This window comes from Chinchilla lanigera, unplaced genomic scaffold (assembly GCF_000276665.1).
Source record: "Chinchilla lanigera isolate Chin_1 unplaced genomic scaffold, ChiLan1.0 scaffold00032, whole genome shotgun sequence".
Classification (NCBI taxonomy): domain Eukaryota; kingdom Metazoa; phylum Chordata; class Mammalia; order Rodentia; family Chinchillidae; genus Chinchilla; species Chinchilla lanigera.
This window is the reverse complement of record NW_004955433.1, coordinates 11,392,253-11,413,391: the sequence shown is the minus strand read 5'-3', so window position 1 is coordinate 11,413,391 and position 21,139 is coordinate 11,392,253. Positions and strand designations below refer to the sequence as shown.

At 33.9% G+C, this 21,139-nt stretch overlaps 1 protein-coding gene across 4 annotated transcripts in view; it reads left to right on the top strand.

Moving 5' to 3' along the window:
* The window catches only part of Rpgrip1l (RPGRIP1-like), a 102,478-nt gene that overhangs the window by 10,590 nt on the left and 70,749 nt on the right, over window positions 1–21,139 (top strand). For all 4 annotated transcript variants that reach the window (XM_005388309.2, XM_005388310.2, XM_013516223.1 and 1 more), the window contains exons 5-9: window positions 2,362–2,464; window positions 4,043–4,186; window positions 13,002–13,107; window positions 15,002–15,148; window positions 16,382–16,455. In XM_005388309.2, coding sequence (XP_005388366.1) covers window positions 2,362–2,464; window positions 4,043–4,186; window positions 13,002–13,107; window positions 15,002–15,148; window positions 16,382–16,455 — 574 coding nt within the window. The remainder of the gene's footprint in view (window positions 1–2,361; window positions 2,465–4,042; window positions 4,187–13,001; window positions 13,108–15,001; window positions 15,149–16,381; window positions 16,456–21,139) is intronic.

Genomic DNA, 21,139 nt, shown 5'->3' with positions numbered 1-21,139 from the left:
TTTTTGGTTTTTCTCCGGTACCGGGAACCGAACTCACGACTTTGCGCTTGCCAGGCAGGCGCTTTTGCCGCTGAGCTAAATCCCCAGACCCCTCCATAATACATTTTGACTTCACTAAAACAGTTATCCTCTCTGAACCTTAGTTTTGCCATCTGAGAATGTAAGTGGACAAGTTGATCACTGAGGTCTGCAAAGTCTTTTACACTGAATAAAAATAATACCTAAACTTTAGACTAAAATGGCAAGTTAACCTAGTGTACAGATTGCTGTGTAAGTAGAAGATATCTATAGAAGTTTCTCCCTATAGTTGAAAAGGCACAAGGCAGCAGTCTTTAAACATATGACTACATGGCTAGGTATAATGGTGCATGCCTGTCCTCCAAGCATTCTTGGAGGCTGAGGCAGAAGAATCACAAGTTTGAGCAGAGCCTGGGCAACTTAGTGAGACCCTCTATCAAAATAAAAATTAAAATAATTTTTAAAGTGACTACAAAGTTAAATTTCTCCTTACTGTCATGCTCGTAGTGATTCATACCATTTACACTTCTTATGATCCAGGACATGGAAGTTTCAGAAAGCTAAACGGTGCTGAAAACTTTCTTAATGTCTTTGTGAGTACATCTGAGCAAGATTACCAAAGATGATACCCAAGTAATCATAGTAGACTCTTCAGAACTTCCCTTGAGGCTGGACCTTAGGCTAAACTTCTCAGCCTGAAGGAGCTTGGTGAGGACTCCAGACCCTCTCCAGCCACAGGCAGGCTTTACCCACAAGCTGTGGTACAGACACTGTCATTTCTCTGTTCTGTGGGATAAAGAATAGAAAGCACTGGCTGAGGTGTGACCAGTGTTACAATAGAAAGTGTCTGTTGTTAAGGACCAATGGAGGGACCAGGGATATAGCTCAGTGGCACACTGCCTGCCTGGCAAGTGCAAGGTCCTGAGATTGATTCCCGGTACCACAAAAACCCAGTGGAACAAAGACCTTTGAAAAGTGTGTATGCTTTAAAATATAACCGTTAGCAAATCACTATAAGACTAGATTTTAAGATATGTATTGAGTATTTTTTAATTCTGCTCCTATTGGATTTTCCCATGATTGAAGTAGAAAAAAGCTTAAGAATTAGCATTACTTCCAGAACAATATAACTGGCAAATTCGACCGTGAACTCTTTGAATATTTTAGGCAGAGCCTTTTCTATCCTTTAATGCAGGCTATAGAAGTAGATATTAAACATAATGGAAAGAGTAAGAAGTAGTTCTGTTAATCTAATTATAGTTATTTTTAACAATATGTACCTCAAAACTTTATGTCTTGTATGATACAAGAAAAAGAATCTATTCTATACTTTCTTGAGCTATTCTCCATTTAAAAATATGTCATGGCCGGGCGTGGTGGCACACGCCTATAATCCCAGCACTTGGGAAGGTGAAGCGGGAGGATCATTGCGAGTTCGAGACCAGCCTAGGCTACATAGCTCAAGGCCAGCCTGAACTGCATAGTGAGACCCTGTCTCAAAAAGACCAAAAAAAAAAACAAAAAATCATAGTTTACCTTAAACTCTAAGAATTCAAATTTTCTACAGATGTAGATTACATAAATTAAAAGTATGTTTCATTCTTAACAGTGAGGCTATCATTATAAAATCGCATATAGATTTTTTTGTTAAGAGATAGGGTTTCATTGTATTGCCTAGCTTCAAATTCCTGGGCTCAAGCAGTCCTCCTGCTTCCACCATCCAAAAAGCAAGGACTGTAGGTGGATGCCACCATGCCAGTACATCCACTATTTTTATAATAAAAATTATATTTTAATCTCAGCAGGGAACTGTTTTATTTAAAGGAATTCTCTTGATTCACATTTGGTTAAATATAGATTTTATCACTGAGGTGGAGTAACAAAGTACAGGAAACATTTTGACTTACGTATGTAAGGTCAAGGAATATGAATAATTCATTGTAAAATTTAAAAATTATCAGAAACACTAAATCAAGGTTTTGAACACTTTGTTCATTGTACCTCAGTTTACATTGTAAAGGCCTGTATTAAAGATTGTGCTTCTTTCAGAATTGCTGCAGAAATTCTAAGTCTTGAGCTGAATCCAATTATTTCTAGGAAATTTGGTTTCTGTAGAATTTGTAACATGGGTAATATGTGTTGCTGCATTTTATTTGATGCCTACTGATGACTAAGACCTAATGTTCCTGGTAGCAGTGTATTTCTAATTCTCTGTACTACAGAACGCGTATGTCTTAGTACTTGTTAAGAAATTTTATTGTATTATAAATATCCCTGAGATAGCAAATCAAGGATCTTTTCTAACTTGAGTTGTGTAATCATATTTTATTACTTTATCTTTAGGTATAAGATTCCAAGATGTAGATGTAGCAGAAACTGCACAACCCATCCTTACAAAATATGGAAGTAGTTTACTTGAAGAAGCCAAAGGAGAAATAAGAAATTTGTATGTATTCCTTTTCATGGTCATTTTAGAACTTTGTTTATTGATCATGTCTTGTTTTAATCCCTCTGTTTCCTTCATTGTAAACAAAATTGAACCATGTATAAATAATTTGCTTCACTAAAATACAGAGCTGGTCCTGTGGGATAATAACAGGTATTACATGACATGTTTTCAGTGAAATAAAGGAAGTGAATAACTTATCCCATCGCATAGATGGAAGGGTTTATAGACTTGTCCTCTTTATTATAGTTTTACCCCAAAGAAATGACATAAAATCAAATTATTTAGCATAGTATAAGCTTTAGAAGTAACATTTTCATTCCCAGAAAATTACAGGTAATTGCTTTTTAAAGACTCTGAATCAATTAGCCCTTTTCGTAGTTTTAAAAAAGAACAAGTGGCTTATCAGATGCATATAGATTTCAGATTTTGTTTCCCCATGATTCTACAGTACTGCATTCTTCATGACATCATGGTTTCAAAAAAGTTACTTCTGTAACATTTGGCTTTCTTTTGCAGTTAATCAAAGCCTTGTAGTTTCAGGGTCTGTGAGTCACAAAAAGTTAAGGTTCTACCTTATCTATAGACCTTCACTTGGATCATCACAAAGCAGTAACACTTAATGAGGAAAAAGAACATGACACAAAGAGTGTCATACAATAGTTTTGTTTTTGCTTTTGTTTTTGTTTTTCCAGTACCAGGAATCAAACTCATGACCTTGCACTTGCCAGGCAGGCGCTTTGCCGCTGAGCTAAATTCCCAGCCCCAGATAGTTGGTTTAGAATAAGATGGACTCAAAATGTTTCTTTTGTGATGTTTTAGATATCAGTTACAAGCCGGACGTGGTGGCGCATACCTGTAATCCCAGCACTTGGAAGGCTGAGGGAGGAGGATCATTGCAAGTTTGAGGCCAGCCTGGGCTACAAAGTGAGCTCAAGGCCAGCCTGAACAGTATAGCAAGACTCTGTCTCAATAAAAATAAATAAATAAATAAATAACAGTTACAGTAATGATTAGTTTGTGAGAAAATAAAAGACTAGACATAATCTTTTTACCTGATAATCAGCTGAAAACCAGGGTTCGTACCAATTTCCTGAGGCTCATGGCACTGGGCTACTGCCAGACATAGAAGAGATAAATGCATGCCAGAGATCAGTAAATTATGTTTGCAGATTTCCTGCCTTCTCCCTCTGAAGTGTTAATTTGGGTATTATAGGCAGATGTGCATATACTGTATGAGAACAAAGGCATATGCATTATCTGAAGACCAGATTGCAGAGTACACAGTTAGGTGATCAATATCCACTCCACTGAATTGAACCAAAGACCAATCTATTGCCTAGTGAATTATCTTGTAAAAGTAATATCTTGAATTGTTCCATATGTATTTCCAAATTGTCAAATTCAAGCTGGTACTGTTTCACTGTAGGTGCTATTTCACTATGTGCAGGGACAGTTAATAGCTGAAGTTTTGAGTTTTTGCTTGCTTTTTATTATGAAGAACTGTCTTTGCACTGATCTTAAGTACCACAAATATTTGCTCAAACTACAAGTTCTTATAAAGGCTCTTTATTTCAGAGAAAATGTTATTCAGTCACAGAGAGCACAGATAGAAGAGTTAGAGCAAGTAGCTGATGTCCTGAAAACTCAGTTGAAGAGAAAAGAAAATGAAATTGAGTTATCTCTCCTTCACATTCGAGAACAACAAGCTACAGATCAAAGGTATGTTAGAACAGTCACTTTGATAAGGTCAAAGCTAGTTTAAAATTGATCATGTTCCATAAAAAGAGAAGTTTATCTAGTCTATTTAAAAATGATGATTTTCTTTAACATTCTTCATATAGGCCTGCTTGAAACCTGCTGCTATTAACAACTCCTATATGAGGCAGTTTTCTCTGACCTGCCCTCAAAATGAGTTTTTAAGCAGCTTTTGACGGCTGGAAACACCTTGTTTCTTCTGTTATTTGCCCAATTTGCCATGATTACAGGAAGTTGATACCAATTTATTATAGCTACTGAGAGAAGTATGGTTACCAAGAACTCAGCTCTTGGCCTGCTGTCTGTATAAGGCAACCTTATGTATGTTTTTTCAATCTTAAGAAGTAGTAAATTGTATAATATAGTTGCAGTTTGTGGTCCCAAAAAGATGCTATGTCTCCTGATACTCAAAATGTGCACTGAAATACATCATTGTTGTGGGTTATGGTAAAATCTATCAGTAGCTTCCTTGCCACCTTTGCATCTTTTGTATTTTATAAAATATAATATTTTTCATTCATACCCTTTTTTTCCTGTTTTGGTTCCTGATTCCCATGCATTTGCTTTGTGCTTGGACATATTTTCATCAAGACCATCTTTTTACCATATTCTTTCTTGAATTCTCTTCTTTCCTTTATTGCTTATTCCTGTCTTCTCTTTGTTTTATGTTTTTTGTTATTAATGTATTTGTTTATTCCTCCTTCATTCCTTTCTTTTTTCCAGTGCTAGGGATTGAACTTGGCCTCATGCATTTTAGGCATGTGCTTGCCCCCTGAGTCACATCCCTTTTTCCCTTTCTATCCCTGTTTTTTTCCTGTTTTGAACCTAGCATACCCAAAAGCAGAGAAAGTAATATATATTAAACAATACACCCATCTTCTAGCTTTAATAATTAATAACACCTTACCAATCTTAATTCATCTATCTCTTCACCCTTGTTCTCTTGAATTACAGTAATTAGCCCCAGCCAGATAGCCTGTCACTCATAAATACTTCAGAGTGAATCTGTCTGATAAGGAATTTTTTTAACATAACAACTATGCCACTGTAACACTTAACAAAATTAATGCCTATTCTTTGATATCATCTAATAACCAGTTTATATTCAAATTTTCCTGATGATAGTTTTTAGGAGTCCAAATAATAATCCAGATAAGGCCTACATATTGCATTTGGTTATTGTATCTCTTGCCCCTTGCATTACTCAGTTTTTTTAAATCAGATATAGTTCCTTTACTTATTTCCCCCCTTTCCAATTTTATTATGCATATGTAGCCAAGATCTTATATAGAAAGACCAAGTAAGGTTTCCTAGCTGTTCAGATTCAGAGGTTAACCCTCTCAAAACAAACTAACTTTACATGATAATATATGCAGAAGCTAAGAAAAGATACATAATCTGAGACTTCTTTTTTTAAAAAGGTGGGCTAAAAAATATGAAAATCATTATGTGTAAAAGACTTAAAAGATTAGTATAACCTCTAATACCCATTTCTAAAAAGGTATGCATAAAAACTAATTACATAAGGAAATTCTCATATAGTATGTAATAATATTATATGCCCTAAAAGGTACAGGGTAAAAGAAACATGAATATTTTTGAGAATTATAGTGAAATAAAGGGATTTAGTTTGAAATCTGGCTTTAAACCAGCTCAAATACTTAGGAGTTAACCATGTTCCCTTAGGAAGAAGTGATTTAGACTCAGCCTTCTTAGAAAATCAAGAAATGGTTCCTTGTGAGGAACAGTGCCAGAGGACCAAACTCCAACACTGAACGTGGTGGTCTTAGTCTAATTGCCAACAGCCATATTTAAGACCTTATCTAAACATAAAGATTCACATAGGCCAAACTCAAGTTGGGGCTCATCCCTATCAGCTTTATCCAACCATTTGATTATCAGGGACTGCTTTCCCTATTATATTTCTCAAATTCCCAGACAGTAAGATACACTGTGTATGTTAACTGTTTGCTGTCCAAGATGGACACGATTATTTTGGAGCTACAGTTACTGTTAGTTGAAAAGGAGATCTAAAAGTCTTTCAATCCTAGGACTACAGCAACAACAGAAATAGAGGGATAGACAAGGACACGTACTTCACGTGTCTTTATTATTATTCAATAAATAAATATTGCCAGTAAGAGAGGCCATCATATACTATAGAAGGATTTAACCTTAGAAACTAAACTAAGGCCTTCCTCAGGGAGCTATATTTCCACATACACAAACAAAGAAAAAAACAGTCTTTCTGTGACATCAAGAATTAGAAGCACAAACAAATTAGTAGTATAGGTAGGCAAACTTTTGTTACATAGGCCAAAGAAGTAAATCACGGATTTTATAAAAGTAAAAATTTACATGTTACTTGCTTAGGAGTAAGGATACCTATAGTGAAAAGCATATTATTTTTTGAAATTGAAGAAACAACTTACAATAAAGCCTTTAAGTCTTTTTTAAAAATATGTTTACACGTAGTTCAAAATTTTATGTATAACAGCAATTTTTTGAGACTAATGGAAAACTTGAAAAAAATGTTGGGGAGAATATAAAACTTGGTCTAATTTACTGTAGAGAAAAATCACAAAATGGAAAACATATTTAAACTTCTCTTTCACGGATACATTATTTCAGATTTGAAATTCTAGAAGTCTGATCTGGATGTTGGACCCCTTGTTCTCAAACATGAACCTAACATAGTTGTAATCTTCAGAGTGGCGGTGCTTGATATTTATGGCAGAGAGCCTTTTCATAGAATATTACAGAAAGTCTTCATAGTATGTGTTTAATAGACCAGTTTGGTTTGGCATCAGCTTGACATAAACTTTTGGTTATCCAAAGCCCTTAATTGCTTTGAAGTAAAAGCCCAGTGCTGCTCTTTTTTATTAAAATCATGTTTTTTCCTGTTGTTGTGGTCTATTTTGGAAGACTGAGTTGTGATTTTTGCATATGTTCTACATAATGCCTCATTAGCAAAAAATCTTGTATCATTTACAAGTAGCCTGAATGTCTGTGTTGTTTTGAACAAAAATCCATATTAAAATTTAAACAATATAAAAATACACATTTTCTGCTTATTAAAAAGGCTGTCTTAAATTAAATGCAAAGCAGTAACCAGTGAACACATGTACATGAACATTAAAATCAGAATGATTTTACCTTTTATTGACTTTTTCAACTCCAAAAATATTTATACTCTTACCAAATGTGAAACTTTAATGTTTCTGCAAGTGTTTTTTGAAATAAATGTTAGAATGTTTACCTTCTTAATTAAAAATCATGTAAGTGCCGTAATGTCCCCATGGAGGAAATTTAACCCATATATATTTCAGACACTCCGACTTGCCCTTTTCTTCTTGGCAGACAGAGAACTGTCAAACCTTACAACTCAGAGGCCTCTTGCAGCCATGCGTTATAAGAAACAGCTTGGCTTGAGGGGCGCAGTGTTTCCCCTTTGCACAGAAACAGGATTACTTCCTTGCACTCTAAGTTCTTCCTTGGCTTTTCATTTTGGAAAAGATCAAACCTACAGAAAAGTAGAAAAAATAGTAGAGGGAGCACTCACGTGCCCTATGTCCCCTTAGCATAGCTGTGTGCGGCACGGCAGCCTGTGTCTGTATTATGCATGCTTATGCACTAACCCTTCTTCCTCTCCTCCCCTCCTCTTCCTCCTCTCTGCTCTCCTCTCTTACCTTTACCCTCCTCTCGTCTCTTTCATCTTCCTCTTGGTCCCCCTCTCTTCTTCCCTTCCATTCTCCCTCTCCCATTTAAGCACATGTATTACTTCACCCTCTGTACATTATGAGTATCTTCAAGGAACAAGGACGTCCTCTTTCATAACAGCTATCAAGATCATTTAACAATGAATGGTACAGTAACATGGTCTAATACACAGTCTATATCCAAATTTCCCCTATTGTTTGAAAAATGTCGTTTATAGCAGTTTTTTTTCTTTTACTAATATCTTTTTGTTTTACTTTAGAATCCACTGAGGGTCATGTGTCACATTAAATTGTCAGGTCTTTTACTACTGCTTTATTCTACAGTGGTTCCCTATTCTTTTCCAGTACACTGACAGTTGTTTGCAGAATGCCCCTCAATTTGGATTTGCCTGATTGCCCAGCCCTCTAATTTAGAGGGCACATCTGGTTCTCTGATGTAAGGATAACTGGGGCGAGGGATAAGCATGCAAACATTATTACACAGAGGGGTGATCTGTCATTTAAAAAAAAAATTACTACCAAACTCTGACTGTTGTTTTGAGTATCTTAGAATTTGTCCATTGATAACTATTGTACCACAATACCATTGATTTTATCCACATTTTTTTATTATTAATAAAATCTAAGGTTTTTCTAGAGGGCAGCTTGATCTATTTTCCCCATTTTGGCTGGGGGGGCGGTGGACCTTTTGAGACAGGGTCTCACTATGCAGTTCAGGCTACTCTTAGCTCACTTTATAGCCTAGGGTGGCCTCAAACTCACAATGATCTTCCTGCCTCAGTCTCCTGGGTGCTGGGATTCCAGGTGTGCGCCACCACATCCAGATCCCAACATTTTATATAAGCTGCAAAAATTGTTGCAATTCAGAGTAAATAGTTTGTTGTTGCATATATGTCTGTGGAAGGAATGTTAGAACTTAGAACATCTTAGAAGAAGAAAGCCACTTAAAAAAGAATGAGAAAGATTTAGTTCTTAAAGCTAGATTTGAGTGTTGTCACCACCACTTAAGTACTCTAGTCAAATTCTTTATTCTGTGAAGCTCAGTTAGCAACCTGAACTGTACAATGAGTATATTGACGTGGGTGAATGGTTCTCCACTCTGTAAACAACAGTCAACTTCTATCTACGAGAACCCGGTGTTTCTGAAAGATTTTGCCTACTCAGTAATCTTAATTAATTTTTCATTTTGTAGTCATCAAAAATCTAAATCATGCCAGTCATTCCATCTGTTAATATGAAATAACCTGTGTTACTGCACTGGATTGGCATAATCCTTTAGTCCACTTTTGCAACTAAATTGCTGGTTGATCTACATTTCCCATTGGTCTTTTTTAAATTTTAACTAATAGCTGCAGATTCCCATTCCTGTTACTATAAATCTGTAGCTGAAATCCATTGAACTTGATTGTACACGTGTTCATCTTAAGAAATAAGGAAGGATTTGGATTACTCCTATCCCAAGCTCATCTTCGGGAATGTCCTCTCCATTTTCATATGCATATAGAGAGCCCAATAGATGTGTGCCCTCCATTCCTGTGAGTGGTGGCAGTGTAAAGCTATAATCCTGAGGCAAATAAACATACACGGACAAATTTTTCCCTAGTCTAAATCAGGAAGACTTACTTTAACCCATGACCTCAAGTAACAGTTTTGAGTAAAACCATTACCTTTCAAATAAACTCCTTGGCTATCTTAGTGAAGCCTGTTCCACTCATTTTCGTGTCAGCCTTCTGTGGTCCTATTCATATTAATACCTTTGCAAGGGATGTTATGCATGTATCTCTAATAAGAACTGTGACTGACCTAAACTTCTTTCAAAAGTATTCTTGGTCAACCCCTGTTTGAAAAAAATGAAAGCTAATTTTTTAACCCTGATGTTGTTTATAGCTTTATCACCCAGATTTAGTTTAACCTAGAACTGTTGCTCAAAAAGATCCTCTGTATTCTATCTCATAAATATTTGACCTAAATACTTCCCAGAATCTTATAGCCTAGCTTGTGTTTTAGACCCTGCTTGTCTAAATGGTATTAAATACTGTAACATTTTAGTCTCAAAAACATCAAGAGGCTTTTTTTGGTTTTAACTGTCATACTCTTTACTGTAGCAAAGACTGAAAGATTGGTAGGGGTGGAGGAGGGGAATTGAGTGCCTGGGGAGTGCAACATATGAAACTTTCACTGAAGGCAAGATTTTTGCTGCTTAAACTTTCATATTAGACGATACATTACATAGCTCCACTGAAAATTTTTCCTTCTCCAGTGTATCTGAGGTTTTAAGTTTCTGGATTTATTATGGCACCCAGTAGCAAAGCTGGAGTCAAGTGTTTTCAAGGCTTCCATTAGAAATTCCTTTTTCTGAGTTTATTGCTTGACTGTTTCAAATTATATGAAAGAAACTTGGCACACAGTATTTTGAGTTGGATTACTTTTTTTCAACATAAAATCTAATTTATTTCAGTTTGTTTTAAATCTAGAGATGGGCCAACAGCTCTTCTCATAATATGAGAAGAATTGAGCATAATTATGAATCATATGTCTGTAAAAGGAATAAAGAAGAATGAAAAAGAGAAAGAAAAGAAACTGCATTTTCTACCTTAATCATTTATGGTTTTTTTTTCAAAACCCTTCTTGAAAATTGGGAGAAATTCGTTTTTTCAATGCACTTAATTACTGTGTTTGATAACTGTCTGCAGATCGTTTCACTGTGTGTAGTGCAGCATGTACAAAGCCGTGCATGACTGTCATAGAGTTCATCTGCCTTTGCATTGTTCCTGCTGTTAGAATGTCATCATCCTGAATATTTGGTGTTCCTATCAAAGTGTGTGGAAGAACAGTTAAAAATATTACATGCAGGTCACTTAAAATACTGCCCATAATAGCCCTGTATCTCCTCTTCAGAGGAGGCCAGACTGAGGCCTTGCTCAACAGGCATCAAAATCTATAACTGGCCACTTAGCAGTGACTCCAGCTCCTGCTTTCCTGTCATCCATCTCATACTTCCTGTCATCTTTTTGTGACATCTGCTTCCTGCTTTCTTTATCATTTGTACCGTTATTCTTTTCTCATTTTTCATTTGTGTAACAACATTGAAGGATTGTCAGGTTTGAGATGATTTGATTGTTCATCTTCTTAGAGGCCAGACCCCATTAATCACATTACTGATTTGAACATATATGTATTTTATATATCTCTGATTAGCACTTTTAGCTTAACAAGTTATCCTTCTCTTTTCATAAGTACCACATTACTACTGTTTTCTAAATACTATTTATGTCCACTGTTAGGCATCATTAGTATAAAATGTTCTGCAACTTTTCTTGCCAATATTATAATGAGTCTAAACTCCAGAGAGGTTAGGAAAATAGTCCCAAAAGCATCTACCAATTAAACAACTGAAAATTTTTTGAAATATGCTTGTTTTCTTTTGCCTTATGAAGAAAATTGAAAATTAAAATCTGTCTATGATCTTATGTGGAAGAATGAATTGAAATTTTAATTGTTCCTAATATTATGCAATAGTTATTTTTCAAATATATATGATTTTTCTTGGAAGGATTAATCTGTTTTAAAGTAAAATATCAGAAACATTACCTAGAATGCATAAGGCCCTGGGTTTTCAATCCCCAACACTACCAGGAAAAAAATCAGCAACAACAGAAAATATAAGGAAAGACTTTAAATTATTTGAAACATATTCTATATTTCCACATCAATAAATGCTATTCACTATTGAACCAAGTAATTCGAGGGAAAACAGGTAAATTATATTTTGGCTTCTAAATATGAAAAAGATGAGTGCTGTCTTTATATTTTATTTAAAATTTTCTTCATGTTATAAATATGTATGTATATATTGGTGAATAAAGGCAATATGGAGGGGAATAACAGTGAGCATATGGTCAAATATGCACCCAGAACTGCTAGATAACATGGTTTAGACTCATAATTATTCTAACATTGTGTTAAGACTCTACCCTGGGCAAGATCCAGACTCTTGGACTTGTTTATCTCCTCTGTGAGGACAACTAACTGTCCAATGCCAAAATACAATGAACTTTCAAATATCAAAGAGGAAAATTAAGTATTTCAAGTCTTCAGCTGGTTTACAGATGTGTGAGCTTTGTAGTCCATTTTCTGGTTTCAGTAGGGCATTGTAACAATTTTTCCAAGATGTGTATACTAGATAAGTTTTAAAAGTAAAATCACTTACTTTAATACTGAAGTAATTTTCTGAATTTAAAAATGTTACATTGATTTTTCTTTCAAAAATGGAGTCTAAAAGCAAGCTTCATAATTTTAAAAATATTTTAAATGTAAAACACATTAAATTAAGAAACCGTTTTCTGTCAGGAAAATAAATACCTTTTCAAACAGGTATTCATTTAGATCTATGATTAACCTTTAACAAAATCTTCCTATTAAATTCTACATTTGCTTTAATCTCAGTAGGAAAAAACACAAAATAGTATTGCAGCATATAGGGTTTCTATATACCCTGTGGACATCAAGTAATCTCTTACAGCTAAAGGCACATCTGCAACATATTTAAATGCCAGCTTTGGGCATTATTAGTATAAAATGCTAAGTCACTTTTCTTGGAAATATTTTGAAAAGTTTAAACTCTAAGAGGAAACTCCAATAAATGGTAATCTTATGATACCATTTGCTCTGAGGGATTGGTATGAAGATGAATGCCAGTATTGCATATTTTTCCTTTAGGGAAAAGTAGCATGATAGTGCTTCTTAAAATAAACATCAAGTGTGGTGGTGGAACTGTTGCTATGCTAAAGACTAATCTTTCAGGGCACTCAAATGATTTTAAATCCATATTATCAGTTGTTACACAAGTGACATCGTCATCAATTTTGGGGCCTCCTTTCAAATTCTGAGTTTGTTTATGAGAGTTCACAAATGTTATTGGTTCATTTTTAAATAATCTAAAAACGGTGCCTGATATGCAAATGTATAAATTTTTTAAGTAACATTAATTAAAACAGTGTGATTCCAGTCAGCTTTTTTCTTTCAACATACTTTTTTATGCCTTTTCTTAAATTTTGAAGGTCAAATATTCGAGACAATGTAGAAATGATTAGGCTTCATAAACAACTGGTGGAAAAAAGCAATGCTCTTTCAGTAATGGAAGGAAAATTTATTCAGCTTCAAGAGGTACTGTGTTGTTCTATTATGACACTTAGATGCAAAATATATTAGGATATTGTTTTGGTTGTATGTTGAAGTAAAACAGTAGTCTTAACACTAAAAGTAATTTTTAAAGATTGCTTTTTAAAATTCTCAAATATATGTAATTTGTCTTCATATATTTTTATTAATAACTTTATTGCTGGAGAAACAATTAACCACTTAGACTTTTTATAAATATGTTTGTCTTAATAAACACTTATCATAAATAATTTCTTTCCATGAATTTTATTTTTAATTCCTTTTCTCTGAGTCAGTAAGGGCTTATACCATGGAAGATTTTACTATATTTTCATGTATCTTCAACTCTAAGAATTTATAAAATATTAGAATTAGGCCAGAATTATGAATTGGTCATGACCATGCTGTTAAATCTCTCTTTGATATGGATTAGGTTTTATTTGATTTGGTTTGGTTTGGTTAGTCATCACTATTATCAGAAATTGTGTGAGTATCTGTGATATCCATTAACAGTGTGTTTATTTTAAACCTTAGCAATTCAGTTTGACAGTACTTAAGATTCTTAATGTCCATAGTTGTTTCAACAATGACTGTGGTTCCACAGTAATGTGCCATGAGAGAGTTCCTATTTATTGGCACTGCATAATTAACATAGGTTCTGGAATTAGTGAACTCCAAAACATTCCAGATGAACAGAATTTATATTAAGCAATACTTTCTTTGAAGAACTGAGACAAGGAAAGCAGTAAATTGATGTAAAGCATAGGGTCATCTGAAGCCCAAATTCACTATTGAATTAAATAGTTAAATATTTTCATCCATACCCTGGTTAGTGTTTTACATTCTGTACGAATCTCTTTAAATGCCAGCTAATAACTACCTTCTCTATATATGTGCCGGTTGGTAAAGGAGGAGATAGCAAGCGGGGGATAACAGTCCCATCTGAAGATAGATAGAAGGGGAGAATTAAAAATACATGGAGTTAAAAACAATTTCTAAAATGAAGAATTAAGAAAAGAATTGAAAATTATTTTACATTCTCTTATCACTTCGACTGTTGATTTTCACTCAACAGTGACCCCCAGGTATTTGTTTAAATAGCAACAGTAACAAGTGTCTGCTGTAGTACAGGTCTCTCTTGGGAAATGACATAAGCATTTGAAAGGTCAAGGCCAATAGCCTCAATGAAGTGAAAAGCCCAAAGAAAATAGGCTAACGACACCAAGATTAATGAAATTTAACCCAAGGTAGCCCAGTCATCATGTTTCTTTTAAATGACTCAGACTGAAATGACTTTAATTAGAAAGTTGGGCATTACATGTTTTGATCATATGTTCTCTGTGAAAAGACTTTAATATAATTATCTTTTATTTATAAAAGATGTATGTGACATTTAAATTCATAAAATTGAATATAAAGTACATTCATAAATAGAATAATAAGACAACTATTCTACTGAATTGGGAATTTTCATTTTATTGTATTAAAATGAAATGCTAACTACCTGCATCTGTTTATATGTTATAGTGGCAAATCCTCTCAGTTTGAATATCAGTGGTCAGCGTTTTTAGACAGCATGTCCAGTCACTGTAAATACAGTAAAAAGAAAAACCTTTCATTGGTAACACCAATTTACTTACTGGTTACTATCGACAAGTCAAAAAGTAGGAGTGAATAAAGGACAAGAGCAGTTTGCTTTCCTTGTATGACTTTGTATGAGATAACCCTTTATTTTCTCCCTCGTGTCACATCTCGGTTGGGAGGATCTCCTAATTGTTTATGATGTGGAGAATAAGCTGCACAGTGTCAATTTCAGGAGTAAATTCATTCATAGAATTGTAATAATTTATTCAAAGCACAATTCAAAAATTGTTTAAAATTTCTTCTTTTTGATCCTTAGAAGCAAAGAACTCTCAGGATCAGCCATGATGCTTTGATGGCAAATGGAGATGAACTAAACATGCAGCTGAAAGAGCAGCGTTTAAAATGCTGCAGTCTTGAGAAACAATTACATTCCGTGACATTTTCTGAAAGGAGAATAGAAGAGGTAAGCTCCCAAAGAGTTCAGAAATCTGCTGCATTGAAACGTCTCTGAAACTGTCTTGAAAAAGTAAAATAAAGACATTTCAAATTCTGTGTTTATTTTTAAAGTCTAAGCTACATATGTGGTGTTTTAAGCGCAGCAAAGCGTAGTATATAATATAGTATATGAATGGCAAATCAGTGTTTTACAGCACTTGCAAATGTGCTGAGAGCCGCTCTTTACCTAAAGGATTAAAAGTCCTCAGGTAAAATGAAAACATAACATCTGATACCAGATTACCTGTGGAACTTAACTTTCTTTTCTTTGACACATTCTTAGTCATTTGAGATACCCAAACAAAATTATAGGGATATATCTGCAACATCAGCAATTTTGTGGAATTACCTACTTTTTCCTCCGTGAAGTTGTTTGACAAACTTCCCTGTTATTGTTGCTACTTGTGTCTCAAACTAGTACAACCTTTTTCTGTAGTCTTTTAAACTTGTTCCTAAGGAGAACAGAGGTGAAATAAGATTCTTACATTTGATTTTGACCTTGGTAGACTCTTTCACTGCCTTTTATTATCATCAAAAAAAATTTTAGAATGGTGGGATGAATTATAACAGTACTGCATACTTATGAATAAAACTTTAAATACTAAAGTGTAAAAATATGTATTTTAGTCATAAGGATATACTATTGCTTCAAGTTTATTTTTGAAAATATTCAATGGTTTAAAACAATGCATTTAATTTTGTTTATTCAGAAGATATGCTAATGGCTTTTTGCAAATTCCGAATAATAAAAGAAGTTGTGTCTTGAGAGCAAATAGTGACTGACAGTTTATTTAAACCCTGAACTTAAGGAAAAGTTAATCCTTTTATTTTTATGGGTCAATTGGAACTTAATACAAAATGAATATAATGGTGGAATTCATCATTGTAGAAAGTGAAAAAATATTATGTTTCCCAGAATTTAACAGCAAGCTCTTAGCACATTCTTTATTGAGTTCTGGCATATGTTGTCATAAAGCAGTACCTCTGTCTCTACAGAATTAAAATAGGAATATTAATTTCATGTTTACTTAACAGCTTGGAGAGAATCAATGCTGAATTAAATGCAGACAGTGTAAGTGGTTAGTTAGCAGATGCAGTTTGGAAATCAAGGCTGAAATGTGTTATCCTCCTCTCATGGTATTTTTACTCCATGTAGTTTTGTGTAATAATCACCTAATGTATACTTTTCTTTTCATTTTAGCTGCAAGATAGAATTAATGATTTAGAAAAGGAACGGGAACTTTTAAAGGAAAACTATGATAAACTTTATAACAGGTAAATCATAATTCTATGTGTTCTTTAATTCTCCTGAACTCTTTTATATCAAAGCATTTGTTGTTACAATATATAACACTGATTAAAGAATTAGCAATGGTTGCTAGCAAAAATATGTGTATTTACAAAAGAAAGTAAGGCTTTTAAGGGCCTTGGAAACAAGTTTTTTAACTTATCATTACTCAGCAATAGTCTGTCACTACGCAGAAAACCATATTGTCTGTTGCCAGTAACAACCACTGTCATTTGTTGAACACAAGGTCGAGCCTCACAGGCTCCACCTTCAGTTTTATAAATTCTCGTAACACCTTGGAATGTAGGAATTGTCAGCACCCAGTTTATAGACAAACCAGAACTAAGTAACTTTGAGGGGTATTTCATACTCTTAAAGATAGGAAGTAATACACCTTGTATTTGAACCTCTGTTGGTCTCTCTACTGGGCTGTTCAGCTTATTAGCTGAGAATGTTTGTGTTGGCAGAAATACAGGCGTTTACTTAACAGTTATCATTTTTCCTTAAAAAGATAAACATAGGCATCATAGCACAATATAAATTTTAGAAGACTAAATCTTCTAATTTGCTTCATAATTAAAGTATTTGAGAAATTCATCCCATTTGGTAATGTTAGAAACATAATTCTCCTCCACAGCTAAGTGGTATACATATTTCTCTCTGTGTGCATGCAATATTTAAAGTGTTTTTAGTTTGTGATACTGATAAATGATAAATACAGGTTTATGTGAAAGTAAATTTTATATTTATTTAAAACTGTATGTATATTCAATAGTTTCTATTAATCATTAATGGAAACCTTAGAAAACAGTCATCTGAGCTACAAATACATCTTTATCTTTTTAGCTGTGTTTTATGTTTTATAAATTAAATTTACATTTTTAAAATTATCATACCTAGAGAGTATGTGGATTCAGCTTTATTTTGGCTTATTAGAAAAGTTACTTAAATTAATGTTAGGCATTATTCCAGTGGTTCGCATCACCAGTGGTTTGTCATTTACCTATTAATGTTGCCTATCTTAGTACAGTGTCTTGGTGTTAAGCGTTACCAATAATAGAACATCAGTTAAAGTAACACTCAGGGCCCTCCAGCCAAGGATGTGCTGACTAAAAAGCTTAATGTGGGATTTGCCATGACCTCCTACAACATCATTTGGCCCCATGGCTTTATTCCAGGCTCTTTTTCATCAACTCTGATTAATTTTACCTAATTTATTTATTATGCCTTCTGTTTTATATTTCATCTCTATAGAATAATGCATAGGTTTATATTGGTGTATATCTAGATATGTTTGAAAATGTTAAATGTAGTTATGCAGTTTGCACAACCGTATTAGATGGCAGAAAAGATAATATTATCCCTCTGTTTTATAAATGAGAGAATTGAGACTCTAGAAAAAGAGACTTCCATAGTCACACACCATTGTGCTACTATAGAGCTGAAACACAATTCTTTTGACACTAAAATTTGAAATTTTTCATTGCTTCACTCTCTCTAATTTTAATTGCACTGGAAAATTGTTTATGTGAAAAGGAAATATTTGTGAAGTAATGGAACTGTCATACATTCAGAAATTCTCATTGATTTACATTTGTCTAGAGCATCTTATAATTTCAAATAATTTGACATGGTCTAAATAGAAGAAAAGAAGAGCCATTTGGCCATTGCTTATGGATTTTCTTCTTTTCTTCAATGTGAGAATTAACTGAGCATAATTTCTTGGAGTAAAAAGCATCAAACTTTGCTGGGAATAATGCAAAAAATGGAATTTTGACAGGCATATTTTTCTCATATTTACTTAATCACCATAAAACTTTATCTTTCCATATTAGAAAATGATCTAAGAGTGTAAATCTGACTTTAAAGGTTTATTTAAAAAATGTTTTATGCCTGAGCTACATTTTTTTCCCTGTCACACTAAAAACAAACTTCATTATGCTATTTACACTTCAGTTTTATATGAAGTGCATGGAAATAAATATGTGTAATGACTGTCAAAAAATTTAATGTCAAAAAAATTGTCAATAAAGCTCAAAACCCAACAAGTACATGTATATAGTAACTAGAACCACAGAATTCTCCAATGTGATTTCTAAAACTGTTTTCACAAGTATAGTTGGAAAAACTGCAAAAGTCAGCACCATCTCCAAGATTCTTTATAGCTCCTTTCTTTTAGTACACTGTTATTCACCATTACCAATAACTTATGTTCATCAAAAACTACACGTACTCCTTGTTTGGTTAGTCATAATGATAGCATGTTTTTAAAAGGAGAGCATTTGTTTGTTATTCAAAATTGGCTACTTTTCAGGAGAAAAATATGATTCACAGATTGCATTCTCATCTTCCTTTCTCAAATGAAATGTTGAATGTGTTTATTACTTGACATATGACATACTAGAGAATCATGTGGTAAGATAAAACCCTCATGTTAGTATTTGGTATGAGTCTTTTTTAATATGCTAAAACATTTTTGATACAATGCCAAGAAATAAGAACTGTAAGAAATGTTCAATTTAAAAGTTAAGAATAAATTTTTTACAATTAAATCTTTCTATTTGGTCAGAGAGAAATTCTGTACTGTAATGTGGTAAAGCTGTGTTCCATTTTTGAAGTTTGTATAGTTTTAAGGCCATGTAACTAGTGAATGCAATGGTCCTTCAACTAAAATATATGCAAATAACCTAGAAAACTTACTGAAATGTAAATTTCACCACACTAGCAGAGCTTCTGCACCGTGCACACACACACACACACACACTCCCCACTACCACCGCCAGTCAATTCCAGTTCAGTCAATTTTAAATTGGGTCCAGAGAAGCTGTTGGTGATTTTAAGATACTAACGCCTTGAGAGACATTGATCTAATGCCAGTTTTAAAGTTTTCCTGTATTTTATAACAGTAACCTTTTTAAGAATTGGGTGGATCAAGTGTCTATGTTGTGATACATAGTTATCTAATATTCAAAATTTAAAAGAACACTGCTGACCATCCATAGCCTTTCAGAGCTCTGTTTCTGTAAAGCAAACACCCATCCCCTGCAATCTTCCTATATAAAGTACCTATGGATTTTTTATAGATGATTCAGAATTTATTCTTCCTCATCTCTCACATTAGGATTCCCTTGAGTGTTAGAATAAATGGAATTTCTTATCAGAAAAAAAAGACCTGAGGTAGAGAGGAATTCTTTGGCTTCTATTTTGATCTTATCATGTTTTTGATCAAGAGTGTTTGTTTACAGTATGCTGAAACCCATGGCTGCCTGTGGACATGCCAGTGACCACAGGCACCAAGGGCATCCACTACAGTTTGACATTTCTCACTTTTGCAAAGTTAGGTAATAGTAAAATGGGCACAAAGACTTGACTGTCGTCCTCCCTCAGTCATCACTATCGGCAATATACGAAAACATTTTCATGAATAAAAGGTTCTCAAAGACTGTTCTCATATGCAGATTTAATCATGTATATAGCTCTTACAAAGAAAATGGAGCCAGATGTGGTTCACCATTTATAGTTACACAGATGGCTCCAAGCATAGAGGAATACAGTAAATTCAAAAGGAATTCCTCATGAAACTCCAGTGGAATGTAATCCTAAATTTAGAGGGAAGATAGCGGTGGACTAAATTCAGATTGACTTATGCTGATTTACACTAGTATTTTGTGGGTTTGGAAAAACCAGGCTGCTAAATTGTTCTTAATTTAAACACATACAGCTTCTGATGTTTCTGCCAGATTAGCTGTTGGTGATCTTTTTGCTGGTACTAATGCTATTGGAACACTACTGTTTTTAATTTTTGGCATCTGATATAATGTATACTGCCTATTTCATCATGCTAATTTTTTTCCGGGTGGTACGTTTTCAATAATACAGGACACACACAAATACCTACACACATATATACATATATAGGTACTTACATCCATGTATATATGTGTATGTTTGATGTATAGAATTTGGCCCAACACAGAAACTGTATTTTTTTTTATTTAGTATTTAACTAAGGGTTTTTTTGGGTTTTTTTCCTTTGCTTTTTTTCCGGTACCGGGAATTGAACTCACGACCTTGCATTTGCCAGGTAGGCACTGTGCCACTGAGCTAAATCCCCAGCCCCTTAAATATGTATTTTATTTGGATTTCATTTAAGTCTAGGTAATTGTACTTTCGATAAAATTAACTTAAAATATTGGTATATCAGATCCATCATTTTTTTTAAGGTTCCATATGTGAAATGAGAACATTGATAGGAGAAACAGATGTCATATTTAGAGGAGCTTCTAGAATTCCACTTATTTTCAAGGTTATATTATTTTTAATGCAATAAAAACATTCAAAATGTGAAATGAATACAGAGTTTTGAAAGCTATGCCTCCCATAAAGATACCTCTTTTGGAATAAAACCTCAAGATTAGCTGGGAGCAACATTAAGGGCAATTTTCAATAATATGTTTCTCTTCGATTTATTTCATCATCAGTGCAAAAACCTGATGTTATAAATTTTTGTTTCACTTACTGGGTTCAAATAACTAGAAGGGTCAAAGCTGCTGATGATTATTCAGTCATATCAAGCTTCACAGATAATGTTTTTCTGCTGAAATGCAGATCAAGATCAGTTTTTTCAAAACCTGGCTATTACCTGGGGAGCTTTATGAAAATGTGAATCCC